This window comes from Oncorhynchus nerka, linkage group LG9b, assembly GCF_034236695.1.
Source record: "Oncorhynchus nerka isolate Pitt River linkage group LG9b, Oner_Uvic_2.0, whole genome shotgun sequence".
In the NCBI taxonomy this organism is placed as follows: Eukaryota; Metazoa; Chordata; class Actinopteri; order Salmoniformes; family Salmonidae; genus Oncorhynchus; species Oncorhynchus nerka.
This window is the reverse complement of record NC_088424.1, coordinates 13,360,330-13,380,495: the sequence shown is the minus strand read 5'-3', so window position 1 is coordinate 13,380,495 and position 20,166 is coordinate 13,360,330. Positions and strand designations below refer to the sequence as shown.

General features: G+C 43.0%; 1 protein-coding gene and 1 long non-coding RNA gene across 3 annotated transcripts in view; one reads left to right on the top strand and one right to left on the bottom strand.

The window, feature by feature from the left end:
- LOC115113916 (uncharacterized) overlaps nucleotides 1-559 on the bottom strand; it is a 13,965-nt gene extending 13,406 nt beyond the window's left edge. The window contains exon 1 of one of the 2 annotated variants that reach the window (XR_003861161.2): nucleotides 420-559. This is a non-coding gene — a long non-coding RNA (uncharacterized LOC115113916). The remainder of the gene's footprint in view (nucleotides 1-419) is intronic. The other variant, XR_010461772.1, reaches the window with a different exon arrangement.
- ptbp2b (polypyrimidine tract binding protein 2b) overlaps nucleotides 1-20,166 on the top strand; it is a 20,423-nt gene extending 257 nt beyond the window's left edge. Inside the window, exons 2-14 of the mRNA XM_065013344.1 lie at nucleotides 539-569; nucleotides 666-717; nucleotides 3,145-3,320; nucleotides 5,390-5,533; nucleotides 5,726-6,001; nucleotides 6,188-6,383; nucleotides 8,390-8,467; nucleotides 11,035-11,150; nucleotides 14,349-14,382; nucleotides 14,939-15,031; nucleotides 16,381-16,597; nucleotides 18,500-18,577; nucleotides 18,752-20,166. Of these exons, the coding sequence (XP_064869416.1) occupies nucleotides 539-569; nucleotides 666-717; nucleotides 3,145-3,320; nucleotides 5,390-5,533; nucleotides 5,726-6,001; nucleotides 6,188-6,383; nucleotides 8,390-8,467; nucleotides 11,035-11,150; nucleotides 14,349-14,382; nucleotides 14,939-15,031; nucleotides 16,381-16,597; nucleotides 18,500-18,577; nucleotides 18,752-18,881 (1,621 nt within the window). The 3' untranslated portion in view covers nucleotides 18,882-20,166. The remainder of the gene's footprint in view (nucleotides 1-538; nucleotides 570-665; nucleotides 718-3,144; nucleotides 3,321-5,389; nucleotides 5,534-5,725; nucleotides 6,002-6,187; nucleotides 6,384-8,389; nucleotides 8,468-11,034; nucleotides 11,151-14,348; nucleotides 14,383-14,938; nucleotides 15,032-16,380; nucleotides 16,598-18,499; nucleotides 18,578-18,751) is intronic.

Below are 20,166 nucleotides of genomic sequence, written 5' to 3'. Positions count from 1 at the left end.
TGCCACCCATCTTGTTAGAATTACACTAGCTAGCTAATGCGAGTACAGTAGAATTTGACATCGTGTGTCGATTGTTTTAACTAGCTACCCAGGAGGTGTGATGACTACGTTAAAATTGAGTAGCGTCAATATTTCTACAAGTTCGTTTGGCTAACCATTCACAATGTCGTGTTGTTAGTCTCAGTATGATCGCTACTACCTAGCTAGGCGTGCAGGCACCCCTGCGCTTTGTTATGGTAGTATGCCAGGTTTCCTTTGTCTCTTCCGATGAGTTAGGTGGGCACTGTAGCTAGCTATCGTGTACCGCAAGGGCTGATACCCGAATATACTAAAGTAGAATTTGCAATGCGCTTTTATATTCAACCTGTAAATACGATGAATACACATTTAGCTAAATATAACTGAAAGCCCAAACTCACGCACTCTGGAAGCTGGTTTTAGCCTGGATGGATAGTAGGCGTAGCTAACTTGATTAATAATTGCACACACCCTAGCAATATATTTTTTTGTTCCGTTAATTTTCATGTTTCTTATTCAGCATTGCCACTGATGTTGCAGTTGGCGTGAAGGTAAGTTTGCACTTTAGCACCTGACTTTTCAGGACACTTTCATCAATTGGGAAATTATGTACCAAATATATTAATGTATGCGTTCTTATTTTACAGAGAGGCTCAGATGAATTAAATCTCTACAGCACCAGCCCTAACTCTGTGACTGGTGAGCACTTTTTCTCTGCCACCCAGGCATATAGGAAAGTAAAGCTAAAGCCATTCACATTCTAACATATTACCCAGTCAATTGTCATTGACATGTTTTAAAGGCGCAGTGCAAACAAAAATGTGATTCCTTCCCCTGTGTTTTACAAATATATTTCCACATTGCGGTTGGAATAATACTGTGAAAATGATGATGCCCTTTTTGTGTAAGCGCTGTTTGAAAAGACCACCTGAAATTTCAGCCTGTTGTGGTGTGATGGAGTGGCTCCCGAGTGGCGCAGCGGTCTAAGGCACTCCCTGGTTCAAATCCAGGCTGTATCACATCCAGCTGTAATTGGGAGTCCCATAGGCAGGTGCACAATTGGCCCAGTGTCGTCCAGGGTAGGCCAACATTGTAAATAAAAATGTACCGCCTCTGAGGCAGTAAATTAGTTAAACTAATAAGAGAGTTCCAAACTGCTCTGCCAATAACAGCTAGTTTTCCCCTCCCCACTTGTTGCCCAGAAATGATTTGATGTTACATTTACATTACATTACATTTAAGTCATTTAGCAGACGCTCTTATCCAGAGCGACTTACAAATTGGTGCGTTCACCTTAAGACATCCAGTGGAACAGCCACTTTACAATAGTGCATCTAAATCTTTTAAGGGGGGTGAGAAGGATTACTTTATCCTATCCTAGGTATTCCTGAAAGAGGTGGGGTTTCAGGTGTCTCCGGAAGGTGGTGATTGACTCCGCTGTCCTGGCGTCGTGAGGGAGTTTGTTCCACCATTGGGGGGCCAGAGCAGCGAACAGTTTTCACTAGGCTGCGCGGGAACTGTACTTCCTCAGTGGTAGGGAGGCGAGCAGGCCAGAGGTGGATGAACGCAGTGCCCTTGTTTGGGTGTAGGGCCTGATCAGAGCCTGGAGGTACTGAGGTGCCGTTCCCCTCACAGCTCCGTAGGCAAGCACCATGGTCTTGTAGCGGATGCGAGCTTCAACTGGAAGCCAGTGGAGAGAGCGGAGGAGCGGGGTGACGTGAGAGAACTTGGGAAGGTTGAACACCAGACGGGCTGCGGCGTTCTGGATGAGTTGTAGGGGTTTAATGGCACAGGCAGGGAGCCCAGCCAACAGCGAGTTGCAGTAATCCAGACGGGAGATGACAAGTGCCTGGATTAGGACCTGCGCCGCTTCCTGTGTGAGGCAGGGTCGTACTCTGCGGATGTTGTAGAGCATGAACCTACAGGAACGGGCCACCGCCTTGATGTTAGTTGAGAACGACAGGGTGTTGTCCAGGATCACGCCAAGGTTCTTAGCGCTCTGGGAGGAGGACACAATGGAGTTGTCAACCGTGATGGCGAGATCATGGAACGGGCAGTCCTTCCCCGGGAGGAAGAGCAGCTCCGTCTTGCCGAGGTTCAGTTGAGTGTAATAGTTTTTACAGTGCTGCTATTCGGAAGACGGTGGACGTTTGCTAGCTGGCTAGCTGCTGGGCAGATAGCAGTGTAGACTACGTTAGGACGACGAAATACGATAATTACGCAATTATCTTTGATACAAAGACGGCTATGTAGCTAGCTAAGAAGAAATTGCTAAGATTAGACAATCAAACCGTTGTACTATAATGAAATGTAATGAAATGTAATGAAAAGTTATACTACCTGCAGACCGCAGCGCTCGGATGCGACCGCTCGCTCCAACCCGGAAACCGGTTATCGACCTTGCCTGTTATGTTTAGTATTGTTGCTGCATTGTTGGGTTCAGGCCTTGTAAGAAAGGCATTTCACTGTACTTTCAGTGGTGGGGGGAAAAGTACCCAATTGTCATACTTTAGTAGAAGTAAAGATCCCTTAATAGAAAATGACTTGAGTAAAAGTGGAAGTCATCCAGTAATATACTACTTGAGTAAAAGTCTGTTTTTACATATACTTAAGTATCAAAAGAAAATGTAATTGGTAAAATATACTTAAGTATCAAAAGTATAAATCATTTCAAATTCCTTATTAAAGCAAACCACACGGTACTATGTTTTTTTATTTAATTTACAGATAGCCAGGGGCACACTCCCAACACTCAGACATAATTTACAAGTGAAGCATTTGTGATTAGTGAGTCTGCCAGATCAGAGGCAGTAGGGATGACCAGCAATGTTCTCTTTTTTTTTCTCTTTTTAAGTGTGTGAATTGCACAATTTTCCTGTCCTGCTAAGCATTCAATATGTAACTACTACTTTTGGGTATTGGGAAAATGTTTGGGGTAAGAAGTACATTTATTTTCTTTAGGAATGTAGTGAAGTAAAAGTTGTCCAAAATATAAATGGTAAATTACAGATACTCAAAAAGTATTTGTTCTTAACTGACTTGCAAGTTAAATAAAAAAAAATAAAAAAATGTAAGGGCTGAGGACAGCTGATGCGATATATTCATGCATGATGCTTGATTTCACAGCTAACGGCAATGACAGCAGTAAAAAACTGAGAGTAGAGGACAGGATGGAGAGTCCCCCATCCCGGGTGCTCCACATCCGGAAGCTGCCCAGTGAGGTGTCTGAGACGGAGGTCATCGCCCTGGGCCTACCGTTCGGCAAGGTCACCAATATCCTCATGCTGAAGGGCAAAAATCAGGTTAGTTTTGTGGCGGAAATTGTCTCGATATTTTCTTTTATGCCGTTATTGTAGTGGCATGATTAGGGCCAGGAGTTTGTCCTTACCATAAAAAGCAGGGGTATGCAACTATGGAGCGGATGTTCGGGGTGCGGAATAATATTATAAGTTGTACACTGCAAATTGACCATAACTATGCACAAAAATGAGTTTTTTTTTTTTTTTTTTTTAATATACAGAACTAAAATAAGAATGCAACATGTAAAAAGATCCCAGAAATGTTCCAACTTATTTTTCTCAAATTTGGTGCAAAAATTTGATTTCATCCCTGTTTAGTGAGCATTTCTCTTTTGCCAAGCTAATTCATCCACCTGACGGGTGTAGCATATCAAGAAGCTGATTAAACAGCATAATCATTATACAGGTGCACCTTGTGCTGGGGACAATAAAAGGCCAAATTTGCAGTTTTGTCACACAACACAATGCCACAGATGTCTGAAGTTTTGAAGGAGCATGCAATTGGCCTGCTAACTGCAGGAATGTCTACCAGAGTTGTAGCCAGAAGTCTACCATAAGCTGCCTCCAACATCGTTTTAGAGAATTTGGCAGTACTTCCAACCGGTCTCACAACTGTAGACCATGTGTAACCACACCAGCCCAGGACCTCCACATCCTGCTTCTTCACCTGCAAGATCGTCTGAGACCAGACAGCTGATGAAAATTCTGTCTGTAATGAAGCTCTTTTATGGGGAAAACCAATTCTGATTGGCTGGGCCTGGCTTCCATGTGGGTGGGCCTATGCCAACCCATGGCTGCGCCCCCTGCCCAGTCATGTGAAATCTGTAGATTAGAGCCTAATGTATTTATTTAAATTCACTTAATTGCCCTATGATCTGTAATTCAGTGAAATCGTTTGCAATGTAGCATGTTGAGTTCATATTTTTTGTTCAGTATACAATCATTTCATACATTGAGACACGAGCACATCTTTTTTTCAAAACTTTTATGGGAAAACTTTGTGAACAGATATCATAAATGGAACCCATTTTTTTCTGAATTCCTGGTGATTTTAGTCTTGAGTTTTTTTTAAACCAAAACAAACTTGGGTCTGGTTTTTGGTTTGTGGACCGCCTGTTGCCGATCCCAAATGAAAAGGGATTTTTTTGCATTGATTTTGGCCCTTTGCCTACTTCCGCAGAGTTAGAAACTTGTGTACATACCATTTGTATGTGTCTGCGTCCAGTATGAAGGGAGTTGCGAGGTAGTTTCTCGTACCAATAACTAACTAATGTTAGCGCGATGACTGGAAGTCAACAGCAACAGCTAGCATGACTTTTGCGCTACTGCTAGTTAGCAATTGCGCTAACCCTGGTTAGCAACTTCCTTCAAACTGAAGCAGAGCGGGAACATGGTATAAGTTTCTGACTCATCTAGATGAAGGGCTTCATTGACAATTTTGAAGTTTCCCTTAGCCTCACAATTGTTTTACCATTTTCTTTTCAAGACAACCAGGGCTACAAGTAGAACACTAAACATTTTGACAAACGGTTGCATTTATGACTTTTATTTACAAATAAGGTCCACCAAATCAAATACTGATAGAAATGGATTCATATGAATGCTGTAAGTACAGAAATGGTTTGCTCACCGGAAAATGAATATCCAACTACTCAGTAACAACTGTGTGGAGTATGTGAGATTAGTACATTATAGACACTATGTCCTAAGATTTATGTAGAATAACCCCTTACCTTCTCTCAAACCCCGCTCTAGCTAAGCCCTCGTTAATCAGAGGCTAATAGTTGGTATCTACGGATGCAGTAGAAATGGACAAATCCAATTAAATCTGTAGCTCAAACACACAGTTTAAAAGGAGTTAAAGACCAAAATGCGCCTGCGTTACGGTGGGACTCTTGTGTTAAACCTCGCCCGAGCATTCCCTGTTCAGGACAAATGGTCAGGAACTCCTGACCCTAAGGTTTTACTTTTTTTTTTTTTTTTTACCAAGCAATTTAATACTTTAATGCTGGGCATAGAACAAATGTTTCCTCTTTTGTCTTTCTTAAAATTTTCCTTTGACCATGTGCAAGGCGTTCCTCGAGCTGGGTACAGAGGAGGCGGCCGTTACAATGGTGAACTACTATACGGCAGTGACGCCTCAGGTCCGCAACGTCCCAGTGTTCATCCAGTTCTCTAACCACAAGGAGCTCAAGACAGACAGTGCTCTCAACCAGGTGAAATTCTGTCCTTTCCCAGAAAATACACCTGTGCATGACTAGTATTGAGTCTCTAGTGGAGACACACAGAAATGTTGTACTAGGCAGCCTTTGCATTTGCGACTAAATCTATAAAAGTGCAGACTGCCATCTTAATTTCTTATGTTCTCTCTTCCTCGCTCTTCCTCTCTTTCATTCATACCCGCCCAGCGTGCACAGGCTGTCCTCCAGGCAGTGTCGGCGGTTCAGGAGGGTGGCTCTCCCAACTCTGACACCAGTGCGCTGGATAGTGTTCTTGCGCAGGCCCCCAGCCCTGTGCTCAGGATAATCATTGACAACATGTTCTACCCCGTCACTCTGGACGTCCTCCAGCAGATCTTCTCCAAGTTTGGAACAGTCATGAAGATCATCACGTTCACCAAGAACAATCAGTTCCAGGCCCTGCTTCAGTTCAGCGAACCAGTCAACGCCCAGCAAGCCAGACTGGTGAGCAGGCATTCAAACAAGTAGTATATTCAGTTCCTCAGTTCTCAGTCAATTTACCTGTTAAAATGAAGGTTGATAACAATTCCGTTTGTCTCCTGGGCTCTCTCTCCAGAATATCACAATGTTGAAAACAAAAATTATATAAAAACAAAAAGCTATTTATATTTCATTCATCACTTTCTCCAGTCCCTGGACGGCCAGAACATCTACAACTCATGCTGCACACTGCGGATCGACTTCTCCAAACTGGTCAACCTCAATGTCAAGTACAACAACGACAAGAGCCGCGACTACACCCGGCCCGAGCTGCCCGCTGGCGATGGCCAGCCCTCCCTAGACCCTGCCATGGCTGCCGCCCTCAACAAGGACTCCTCCCTGCTTGGTAAGACCTGCCTCCACCTGTCCAACCATCTTCTCTCTCCCTCTGTTCTCTCTCCTTTTTTTCCCCAGACCTGTCCAGTCAGCTCTCTCCTCTGTATAAAAGTAAATACCACTAAGTGTTTTCTCTCAATGGGAGGCTGGGTATATACAGTTGAAGTCGGAAGTTTACATGCACTTAGGTTGGAGTCATTAATTCGTTTTTTCAACCACGCCTCAAATGTCTTGTTAACAAACTATAGTTTTGGCAAGTCAGTTAGGACGTCTACTTTGTGCATGACACTAATAATTTTTCCAACAATTGTTTACAGACGGATTATTTCACTTATAATTCACTGTATCACAATTTCAGTGGGTCTGAAGTTTACATACACTAAGTTGACTGTGCCTTTAAACAGCTTGGAAAATTCCAGAAAATTATGTCATGGCTTTAGAAGCTTCTGATAGGCTAATTGACATCATTTGAGTCAAATGGAGGTGTACCTGTGGATGTATTTCAAGGCCTACCTCCAAACTCAGTGCCTCTGTTTGACATCATGGGAAAATCAAAAGAAATCAGCCAAGACCTCCAGGAAAACAAATTGTAGACCTCCACAAGTCTGGTTCATCCTTGGGAGCAATTTCCAAATGCCTGAAGGCACCACTTTCATCTGTACAAACAATAGTACGCATAAACACCATGGGACCACGCAGCCGTCATACTGCTCAGGAAGGAGACTCGTTCTGTCTCCTAGAGATTAATGTACTTTGGTGGGAAATGTGCAAATCAATCCCAGAACAACAGCAAAGGACCTTGTGAAGATGCTGGAGGAAACCGGTACAAAAGTATCTATATCCACAGTAAAACGAGTCCTATATCGACATAACCTGAAAGGCTGCTCCGCAAGGAAGATGCCATTGCTCAAAAACCGCCATAAAAAAGCCAGACTACGGGTTGCAACTGCACAGGGGGACAAAGATTGTACTTTTTGGAGAAATGTCCTCTGGTCTGATGAAACAAAAATAGAGTTGTTTGGCCATAATGACCATTGTTATGTTTGGAGGAAAAGGGGGGAGGCTTGCAAGCCTAAGAACACCATCCCAACTGTGAAGCACAGGGGTGGTAGCATTATGTTTTGGGGTTGCTTTGCTGCAGGAGGGACTGGTGCACTTCACAAAATAGATGGATCATGAGAAATAAAAATTATGTAGATATATTGAAGCAACATCTCAAGACATCAGTCAGGAAGTTGAAGCTTGGTCGCAAATGGGTTTCCAAATGGACAATGACCCCAAGCATACTTCCAAAGTTGTGGCAAAATGGCTTAAGGACAACCAAGGCAAGGTATTGGAGTGGCCATCACAAAGCCCTGACCTCAATCCTATAGACAATTTGTGAAAAAGTGTGTGCGTGCAAGGAGACCTACAAACCTGACTCAGTTACACCAGCTCTGTCAGGAGGAATGGGCCAAAATTCGCCCAACTTATTGTGGGGCGCTTGTGGAAGGCTACCCAAAGCGTTTGACCTAAGTTAAACAATTTAAAGGCAATACACTCGATTTGTTTTTGATAGCATATAAACTTCTGGCCCACTGGGAATGTGATGAAAGAAATAAAAGCTGCAATAAATAATTCTCTCTACTATTACTCTGACATTTCACATTCTTAAAATAAAGTGGTGAGCCTAACTGACCTAAGACAGGGAATTTTTACTAGGATTAAATGTCAGGAATTGTGAAAAATGGAGTCTAATTGTATTTGGCTACGGTGTATGTAAACGTTCAACTGTACATATCTAATACTTTGTAGAGGTAGTAGGTGGATAATAGAAATCCCTACCAGTCCAGTAACACACCACGAAGTGACAAACAAAAGGAGGAACGAGAACAAAATGGGTCACTATATTATCGGAAGTCTGTTCTAAGCCATAAAAGGGCTTTGTCGATTTGCTTAAGCTTGTCTACATTATAACTACTCTCATCCCGTTCTACCCAACGTCTATATTTTAGCCTTTTCCTGTACACTCTGTAGGTACCCCCTCAGGAATGGTAGCTCCCTACTCTAGCGGTGGAGGGTTTCAGTCTTCTCTCTCCTACTCGCAGGGCGGAGGTAACTATGCTTTACGTTATCTTTTCTTTCTTTCACTCAAGTCTTACCTGGTGTGTCTTGTCTCGGGGCGAAAGAGACAGAAATAGCTGGTGATATAGCAACCACTCCTGTCAGACCAAGGAAGAAGACAAAATGTCTACTAGCATATTTGACTTGTTTGAAATACACTGAACAAAAATATAACCACAATTTTTATGATTTTACTGAGTTAGTTTATTTAAGGAAATTGAGAAATTCATTAGGTCCTAACCTATGGATTTGATATGTCTGGGAAAACAGCTATGTATCTGTTGGTCACAGATACCTTTTTTAAAAACAAAAAAAGAGAACCAGTCAGTGTCTGGTGTGACCACCATTTGCCTCATGCAACGCGACACATCTCCTTTGAGTTGATCAGGCTGTTGATTGTGCCCTGTGGAATGTTGTCCCACTCCTTTTCAATGGCTGTGCGAAGTTGCTGGATATTGTCAGGATCTGGAACACGCTGTCGTACATGTCGATCCAGAGCAACCCACACATGCTCAATGGGTGACATGTCTGGTGAGTATGCAGGCCAGAAGAACTGGGACATTTTCAGCTTGCAGGAATTGTGTAAAGATCCTTGTGACATGGGGCTGTGCATTATCATGCTAAAACATGAGGTGATGGTGGAGGATGAATGGCACGACGATGGGTCTCAGGATCTCGTCACGGTATCTCCCTTGCATTTAAATTGCCATTGATAAAATGCAATTGTGTTGGTTGTCCGTAGCTTATGCCTGCCCAAACCATAACCCCACCGCCACCATGGGGCACTCTGTTCACAACGTTGACATCGGCAAACAAGCATTTCGCTACACCCGCTATAACAGCAGCTAAATATGTGTATGTGATTTGAAACCACTCGCCCACACAACGCCATACATGGTACGCTGTCTGCCAGGTACAGTTGAAACCAGGATTAGTCTGTGAAGACCACACGTCTCCTGCGTGCCAGTGGCTATCGAAGGTGAGCATTTGCCGCTGACGTTTGTTATGATGCCGAACTGCAGTCCGTTCAGGACACTTGAGGACGACGAATACGCAGATGAGCTTCCCTGAGATGGTTTCTGACAGTTTGTGCAGATATTCTTAGATTGTGCAAACCCACAGTATCATCAGCTGTCCGTGTGGCTAGTCTCAGACGATTCTGCAGGTGAAGAAGCCAGATGTCTCGGTCCTAGGCTGGCATGGTTACACGTGCTCTGGGGTTATGAAACCGGCTGGACTTACTGCCAAATTCTCTTAAACTACGTTGGTGGCGGCTTATGGTTGAGAAATTAATATAAAATTATCTGGCAACAGCTCTGGTGGACTTGTCTGCATGACAATTGCACGCTCCCTCAATTTGCATCATCTATGGCATTGTATTGTGTGACAAAACTGCACTTTTTTGTTTAAAAAAATATTTTTATTGTCCCCAGCATAATTTGCACCTGTATAATGATCATGCTCTTTAATCAGCTTCTTGATATGCCACACCTGTCAGGTGGATGGATTATTTTGGCAAAGGGGAAAAACTCACTAACAGGGATGTAAACAAATTTGTGCATAATTTGAGAACATTTTTTATGTTTATGGACATTTTCTGGGTTCTTTGATTTCAGCTCATGAAACATGGGACCAACACTTTTACATGTTGGGTTTTCATATTTTTGTTCAGTGTATGATAGTTGCTTGAGAATAACCAAGGATGTCCTTATGAACGGACTTAGAACATGTGGAATAATGAAAGGTTAGCTTTAGAGTTGACTAACCTTTCGTGTGTCTTGAATATCTTTTGACGGGGGTTGTGTGTGCGTGAGCACGTGTCTCCGTGTGAGTGCACGTGCTCCTGTGAGCGTGTCCGGCCCATTATGTAAATGTTTGGGCATGTAATGCACACTAGCGCATCGATTCCCAAACTAGGGGTTGCAACCCCACGTGGGGTCGCCTGGTTTGAAACTGGAGTTGTGAGAGAAACTCTACAAAAACAAAGTGCTCGGTTCATAGAACCTCGGTACGTCAGTAACCTCTGGTACTAGCCGCTAGATGCGGTTGTAATAAACAGTGGTGCCTGTTTTCCTACTACCAATATGTCTTTCTTTTTAGAACAGTTTAATACTATGACCCCATCACTGAAAGAGAAGACTCTCAGGAACACGTCTTCTGTTGTGCTTTACAATGCCCATAAGCCGCGCAAAACTCATTCAAACAAAGTGGGCAAGACCAGGCACTAAATCAGACTGGGGGGGGATATTCCCTATTGCCTGATGATCTTCTAAACTTCCCAGTACCTTTCTGGTGCATTTCAGTCATTTCAAACCATACTTCCTTCAGATTAGAAAAAAAGCCCCAATTTAAAAAAAGATAACATTGGCTGTTGATTGCTTTAGTTTTTTCTTTAATTATTATTATTTATTTACATGGCGGGGTTGTGAACAATGTTTATCAAAATTGGACCAACCCCTGCTGTAGCAGATGGATGTGTGGTGTGCTTTGCCTGTGCTTGCTCTCTTGTGTCCCCATTTGCCATGTTAACGTGCCTGGCTCTCTGGCCATTCCTCCAGGAGCCATCAGTCCTCTGAGTGCTGCGGCCGCAGCGGCAGCTGCTGCGGGGAGGGTAGCGCTCTCCGGACACTCTGGCTGCAGCGGCGTGCTCCTGGTCAGCAACCTCAACGAAGAGGTCAGTAACATCCCCCAGACCTCCCCCTTTTCTCTCGCTCTCCTCTTACAGGAGGATCTCATGCTTCGCTTGCGTTACACACTTGTTCATTGTTTCTGACATGGACTTAGAGCAGACATTTATTATGGTTGATATGACTGGTGTTATTTCATGAGTGGAAAGGCTCAGAAGTTTGGCGGGCCCATCTGTACAATTTGGCTATTTAGTCCACCCTCACATTTAGTTGCACAAGTACTCAATACCTGCATGGAATTATCTATTACACCCCTTGATCAGTACACAGATCTGAAAATATATTTTATAAGATGGCTACGACTTAAATAACTACTATATTCAGTGTTGCTCAGTATTCCTTGACTGTTATTCTATAAAGCTATAGTTTAGCCCTTAGAAATGCAGACCCAGTTTTCCTGACATAACATTTTAAGTGATTAAGACTGTCAAGAGACCCCTAATAACCTATTTCTGGAAAAAAGTATAATTGACCTGATTTTGCCACGCAAAACACATTTTGCAACGATATTTTTTAAATATATATATATATATATATATATATATTTTTCTTCCCCTGCATAAAGACTGACATACACGGGTTAGCTGACAACAAATAAATCTCACAAACGATGCGCACGATTCAATGGGCAGAAGTAACAGGCTAATAACTACACCGTGCGTGAGCGTTGCAAAATGCATTTTGAAATCTGTTATTCAATTATTGCACTAACACTGCTCGCGCACGCCAACGAGCGTCTACGTTGCCAAGGGCTAAAATAGAAATCAGTTCTATTTCTGAAGCAAGTTCTGCCTCTCCCATCTCCTCATTGGTTTATAGAAGCAGGTACCCACGTGCCATCTCCTCATTGGTTATACCCACGTGGGTGACTGAAAGACTCATTACCGCCACTGACCTCATTCATCTAATTTATTCAAATTTGCCAATCGCAATATAAAGTCAAGAGAAGGAAAAGGCCTGGAAGGAAGAGAGATGACTAGAAACAATCCGGTTGACCGTTTTATGTGTGGATTAATTGGCGGAGTAGAGGACCTTGTGCATTTCAGGGAAAATAACAACTCAATGTTTGTCCCAGGACAAATTAGCTAGCAACAGCAAGCTAATTAGCTAAATTGGCATAAATGTTTAATGCTCCTCGACCTGTCCCCAAATTAATATAATTGGTTCAGAGTTTGTTTTTTGATATTTTAACCTGCATGTCGTGATCGCGTTTGGTGTGGGGGGACAAAATACATGCATGATGGCACAAAATAAATGCATGATGGCACACGCACACAGCCGGTTTGGGTTCCGTGTAAACCAACCCAGTCTGTTTTGCCCCATAGTTGCGCACACTGTTTTGTTGCTAAGCAACCAATCCATCTATATAGACAGGTTAGCTTACAACGTCATGAAAATGATGCGTGTGAATCGGTGTCCAGAAGCCGCACGTTATGATTCTGAACGGTCAGATAGCTAGAAACAATGACAAGGAACAGCCATGTGAGGAATCGTAGGTGTCTCGTTTCAGCTCCTTGTATCCTGTTAATGATCTTGTTTTTGACTGATTTCATGTCAATGCTAATTTGGCTAAAATGTACTAGCTAGCTAATCAACAAATGTAACGATGTATTTGAGACATTTGCCTATTGTGCAAATGTATTTATGCTTTCAATAAACATTTGGAGGCAACAGTTAACATGTCAACAGTCTAAGTCAACCCTGTCTGTTTTGCCCCATAGTTTCGCTGCTAAACAACCAACCCGTCTATAGGACATCAGGCTTTAATTGAAGGGTTAGTCTGAGGGTGTAAGTACCAAGATCAGTGGATTGTGTTTCTCTGTCAAGCGTCATTCACCATGAGGAATGACCGAAGGGTGGGAATGAACGAGGTTGCACATCCAGTCAAGAGATGTAATGCGAGGGATGATGATAATGAGGATGATGATGCATTCTCACATCGGTGCTCATTTATGTGAATTTTATGTTAGCCTCAGTGCTTGCATATGTTTTTTGTCTCCATAGCCTAAGTCAACTGAACTGCAGTTACTTCTCAGGCTCTGTCTTAGTGAATGGAAGGGCTCTGTTCACTCTCTCTCTCTCTCTCTCTATCTGCTATGCATTCTGTGCAAATTTTAACCACTGTCTCCTAAACTCTTTCTCTCTTTCTCTCCCTCCCTCCCTCCCTTTCTCCCTCTTTCATGTCAAGTGATAGTCCTTCCTAACTGTCGTTCTTTTCTTTCAAGCCCCCCCTCCTTCACTCCTCTCTCCCAATGCCTTTCTCTAAGCTATGTCAAGTTGGTATGAACTGTGGGGGCTGTACCAACCACTCCCACCCCAAATATTCTCAGCCACTGTCTCTCCATCTATGCTATATCTATAAATTCTCGACAGAAGTAATATTCTCTGATCATTTCTCTCTCCAAACACTGGGTTTGTGGACTTGAACATGATAAGTTCTGTTTATGCCATAACTTTGTAAGGTGGTTTTCATGTCTTTACCTGCATGCCCCAAATGCTCCTCCTTTGGAAATTGATAGAGGGTAGCCCCCCTGCCACCCGCTTTAACCAATATTCCTGCATTTCATATGCTACCAAGCTTACTTACGTTACTAAAACCTTAACTTGAGACTCTTCTGCATGCCCAATCCATGCCCCCCCTCATCACTATTGGCCACCACAAACTAGGCTTGGGTGTAAATGTACTCTGCTCCCCCTTTGGTCTCAGGTGTTGACATTTGGCACTATTATTTCCATGTATGTTTGAGATTAAAGCCCCCCACAGCAAAACCAAATCCAGCCATTTTCTGACCAAACTCCTGCATTTCCAATGTACTGACCTGTTTTTATTTTTGTCCCCCACCCCACCCCAACTCTTTGTTTTTGATTTACTCCACATTGCTGCCCCTTCCCACCCCCCCTTCCCCTCGTTCATTCCCACCCTTCCGTGTTTCCCCCTTTGTGTCTTGTCCGCACCCTCCTCCTTTCCTCCCCCCTCCTTCCACACGTTCATGCTTTGTGCCTGAACAAAAATGTTCCTCCTCGGACCAACTTCCCCAATTAACTGCCTTGAACCCATGCTCCATGACCACCTCACCATTCTACGGGAAACCACCCTCCGTTATGGATGATCTGTCCATCTCCGCTCTACCTCCGACTCTTCTCTCTACCTGTCTTACGCTGCTTGCTCTTCTCTCCTTCTAAAGATGGTTACGCCCCAAAGTCTGTTTACCCTCTTCGGTATGTTATCGTTAGCACTCTACCTTTTCCGTTTTTAGTTGTTGTTTTTTTTTACTCCATGTTTTTTGTTTTCTCTATCTCATTTGATTTATGGTTAGTATTTCCATAGTTGAGTAACTGTTTCATGTTTTTCTTTCACGTTTTGTTTAATCGCACATATTGATTCAGTTGAGTACAGATTTTGGCCTTCAAGGCCTCTAGTCTCATCTCTCTCCATCTCACTCCATGAAATAATTACGCTAATGCATGGTTGATTATTTGGCATGTTTTTATTTTTCATTTCACCAAGCTTGTTTTTTGGAGGGATTTTATCAGCATATTCTCTCTATTTTCTCTCTCTCTCTCTCTCTCTCTGTTATAAGGCTATTGTTCGAAGACTCTCTTTGATTGGTTTAAATCATATGGATGATTGCTCCATCCTGTTTCACGTCTCATATTTAAACTCCCTAAAGCACTAACTTTGTCCTTCATGGTTCACTCCTCCCTCTCCTCTGCCTGCCTTTTGTTCTCTCCTCCTCTCTCTTCCTCCCGCCGTCTGCCTATCATTATAATGAAGGGGTGTACGGTGATGCTCAGCGCGTGAAGATCCTCTACAATAAGAAGGACAGTGCTCTCATCCAGATGTCGGACGGGAACCAGGCCCAGCTCGGTGAGTGGGTTCCCATTTGCCTTTCACATGCGTAGGCAACAGTTAGCAGGCTTCAGAGCGTCAGGCATCATGCATCTTGAAAACACGTCATTTAAAACAAAAATAACTGATTTCATATTATGAGGCGTCTTACCTTGCTTGAAAGTAGCATAAAGCCAAAATCCGACTATATCGTGGAGGCAATTATTGACTTCCATATGCCTTTGCAACCAATAGCCTCTCTTATGTTCTATTTGTTTTCAAATCACCTTTCTTTCATTGTCCGGTAGTCATATTAGTAACCCGTGCTAGTTGTTGCATCTTTACTTGTCCTTCATTTTAATAAATATTTTTAATGGATATTTTTATCTGTCAGATTAAACCCCTCCCATGTGCTGTGTGCTGTTGACAAAAGTGTTTTCCTGCTAACTGCGTTATGGAATGAACATTTGCGCGGCGTAACCTATTGCTTTTTGCGCATTGCCTGCGCTTATAATGTGAAGACATTAAGCTAAATGTTCTGATCTGTTGCATCAGCCTCAAAGCTTTTTAAAGTTGTTTTGTATGTATCCTAGGCCTGCCTACTGGTTGTATGAATTTGGATCTATCGTCCCACGACTGTCCCAGGGTCTGTTTGGAATAGGCATTCTTTCTCGCACAGAATGACTCGTCTTTGCTCGTCTTGTTGTCTGATGAAGAATAACTGTCCACATTTACTTTATCAGGTGCGCATCGGAATTTCGTAAGGACGCACACCGTTGCATCCCGTGTGCATCTTTGAGTTGCATTTTCTGTTAAAATGAATTTCCACAATCTAAATGTAATTAATTTCTGTCATTCTGAGCAGCACCCCTAATCGGGTTAAGTACCCAATGCATATTGATCCGATACATTTCTCAAAAATTTCCAGTGAATTCAAATCCTGCTGGTCAAATGTCCGGGACCACATTTTCCTGACGGAAACCCTGTTCCTAACTCATCAGTTAATGAATCAATCAAGTACGAGGGAGGAGCGAAAGCCTGCAAACACTCGGCCCTCCATGGAATGAGCTCGACATGTGTCCTCCTAGGTGGATCCTAAAGCAACTCTTAACATTTCTAATACATGGTAGATATAAAGGATATAGACATTTGTATACTGTTAAAAAAAAAAATTATTTTATTTTTTCGACAGTGTGCAGGCATCTATCCTTTCTATTAGGCTGTTTTTGAAACCTACGCACTTGTGATTGACATTATTTTGAAATAAGGACTATAAAAGAGCAGACGGCGTGTCATTGTTTCTAATTAATGGCAGAGAAACATCTCCACATTAACCACATGAGAAACATGTCACTGTACCATGTTTCTTCCTATGTGCCTTTCCTCAGCAATGAGCCACCTGAACGGCCAGAAGATGTACGGGAAGATAATCCGTGTGACGCTCTCCAAGCACCAGACGGTGCAGCTGCCCAGGGAAGGGCTGGATGACCAGGGCCTAACCAAGGACTTCACCAACTCCCCCCTGCACCGCTTCAAAAAGCCAGGCTCCAAGAACTTTCAGAATATCTTCCCTCCGTCCGCAACGCTCCACCTCTCCAACGTCCCGTGAGTTTGTCTTGTGGTTTGGCTTGATTCTGTCTAACATTTCATGTTTGTTGTGTGCTAGATAGTGCATTAGCATGGTCTATGGAGTTCCTCAAGGCTCTGTTCTCGTACCACTACTGTTTTCATTATATGCTGCCTCTGTTACACTACATGACCAAAAGTATATGGACACCTGCTCTTCAAACATCTAATTTCAAAATCTTGGACATTAATATGGAGTTGGTCCCCCCTTTGCTGCTATAACAGCCTCCACTCTTCTGGGAAGGCGTTCCACTAGATGTTGAAACATTGCTCCAGGGACTTGATTACATTCAGCCAAGAGCATTTGAGGTTGGGCACTGATTTTGGGCGATTAGACCTGGCTCGCAGTCGGAGTTCCAATTCATCCCAAAGGTGTTCGATGTGGTTTGAGGTCAGGGCTCTGCAATCCATTCAAGTTCTTCCACATCAATCTTGACACAACATTTCTGTATGGACCTCTTTGTGCACGGGGAAATTATCATACTGAAACAGGAAAGGGCCTTCCTTTGCCACAAAGTTGGAAGCACAGAATGGTCTAGAATGTTATTGTAAGCTGTAGCGTTAAGATTTCCCTTCACTAGAACAAAGGGGCCTAGCCCGAACCATGATAAACAGCCTCAGACCATTATTTCTCTACCACCAAACTTTACAGTTGGCACTATGCATTGGGACAGGTAGCGTTCTGCTGGCATCCGCCAAACCCAGATTCGTCCGTCGGACTGCCAGGTGGTGAAGCGTAATTCATCACTCCGCGTTTCCAATGCTCCAGAGTCCAATGGCAGCAAGCATTACACCACTCCAGCCAACGCTTGGCATTGCGCATTTTTTAAATATATTTTTTTAACCTTTATTTAACCAGGCAAGTCAATTAAGAACACATTCTTATTTTCAATGACGGCCTGGGAACAGTGGGTTAACCGCCCCTGCCGCATGGTGATCTTAGGCTTGTGTGCAGCTGTCTGCCAAGGAAACCCATTTCATGAAGCTCCCGAGAAAAAGTTATTGTGCTGGCGTTGCTTCCAGAGGCAGTTTGGAACTTGGTAAAGTGTTGCAACCGAGGACACACTATTTTAACGCGCTTCGCGCTTTAGTTCTCGGTGGTCCCGTTCTGAGAGCTTGTATGGCCTACCACTTTACAGCTGAGCCTTTGTTGCTCCTAGACATTTCCACTTCACAATAACAGCACTTACAGTTGACCAGGGCAGCTCTAACAGGGCAGAAATTTGACTAACTGACTTACTCGAAAGGTGGAATCCTATGATGGTGCCACGTTGAAAGTCACTGAAGTCTTCATTAAGGCCTTTCTGCTGCCAATGTTTGTCTATTGAGATTGCATGGCTGTGTGCTCAATTTTTATGCACCTGTCCACAACGGGTGTGGGTGAAATGGCAGAATCCACTAATTTGAGGGGGTGTCTACATACTTTTGTTTATATATAGAGTATGTTATTTGGTTGCGAGAGTGATAGAACATTAGCATTGTTTATTTTTGCACTAGACTATATTATTTTGTAGTTTTGCTACTGTATTTAAAGGAATACTTTAAGGTTTTGGCAATGAAGACCTTTACTTCCAGAGTCCGATGAACTTGTGGGTACCATTTTGTATTTCTCTGCGTGCAGTTTGAAAGATGTTGCTAACTAAAGTTAGTGCATACTGGATGCAGAGACTTAAAAATGGTATCCACGAGTTCATCTGACTGGGGAAGTAGATAAAGGGCCTCATTGCCAAAATCCCGAAGTATCCCTTTAAGGGTTGGCTGTAGTGCTGGTTAGGTCTTGCAATACAAGTAAATTGAAGTAGTTTAAAGTGTATCATTGCATTGACATGGCTGAATGTGCTTGCGTTGAGTTTTGCACACTGTTGATTTCGGATTCGACAGGGAGGACGTGACTGAGGAGGATCTGAGACAGCTGTTCTCTAACGCAGGTGGCACTGTGAAGGCATTCAAGTTTTTCCAGTAAGACACTATCTTTTAACTGCCTGTAACTTCTTATAAAATTTAGTCCCAAGGCTGGACCTTGGAACACCATTTGGAATATGCCATCATAATTTTACCACCTGTGTGTGTGTGTGTGTGTGTGTGTGTGACTTGATCGTGGTTATCTGATCACGTTCTTCTCCCCCAATATAGAGGCCACAAAATGGCGCTACTCCAGATGTCTACAGTCGAGGAGGCCATCCAGGCCTTGATGGACCTCCACAACTACGACATGGGCAGCAACCACCACCTGAAGGTCTCCTTCTCCAAGTCAACCATCTAGATGAACCACGCCATCACAACCCACCCCAACCCCTTCTCTGACAAATCTCAATGTGTGGTGCTCACCTGTTCAGTCCCCTCGGGGAGACCACAATGATACTCACCTCCTAGGGAAAACATTTGAACCAGTCATTCCTTTTTAGACAATATTGATTATCAAAAGCCCCCCACTAGATGTGACGGTAGTTTCTACGATGTCATTGTCGTAAAACATCACCTGTCTAGGTCCCCTTATCCCTCTCCGCCTTAGTTTGTGTGGTTGGCAAGCTCCCTCCCTATGTTCTTCACGAGAATGAATTGGATTCCCTCTTTTTCTTAGAATGAATCAGCGAAAATGTGCCTTACTCAGCAAAATATTCTCATCGTTTTGCCTCCTTACGTTTCTAAAAGTGATAGAGGTCTAGGCACATTTTGTTTGGTTGTGGTTTCTGTTTTGTTTTCCCTTCCCCTTTTACATTACTTGATGTTCACCCATTTGAAATGTAGATTTAATAGTTTTGCTTTTGTGCTTTGTTGATGATTAACCTGATTTAGCGGACTTAGATAAGGAAGCCCATCTCTATTCAGTTGGTTGGGTTGTTTAATCCCAAACAAGTCAAGGCAAGGCCATTTTGTCCGGGTTGAGAATGATTACTGTAAAGGCTGTTGACGCCATTGTACACTTCACCTGCTAAGGATGACTGCTTAGATGTTCCCTTACTGACTGTAAATGCTGTCTAAATGTTTTTCAAACCTTACTTGCGTATGTCAATGTTCCCCTTTTTTGGTCATTTTTTTTCTTCCTTTGATTGAAAATGGCAGTGAATCTTTTTGAGCATGTACTAATGGGTCATGGTAGTAGTGAAGACATGTTGCTGTTGCATGCGTCCAACATCCAGATGGGCAATGTGTTCACTGGTCAAAGTGAAGTATGATTGTACATGAGGACGGACTACCTGTTGGGACCAAAGTAAATGTGCCTATAGTCCTACTTTACAATTTAATTTAAAAGAAAAGTATTTTACAAAAACAAATGTGGATTATGTGTTTGAGAGGGGGAACCATACAAATCAAAGTCGAACCCTCGCAGAATGTTTCTCCTTGATTTCAACAATCTTCTGTGGTGTTTTTTTGGTCAAGAATTACCCTTAAACTACACAGCTTCAGTTGAAGCAACAACAACAAAAAGATTGGAATGTGTGGGGAAAAGTTATCAATATTTTCTACATGGATTGAGTTTTTACATCTCAATTGTAATTATCAATATAGTTTGGAAAAGGCACGATTAAAAGCTCATTTTCTACCGA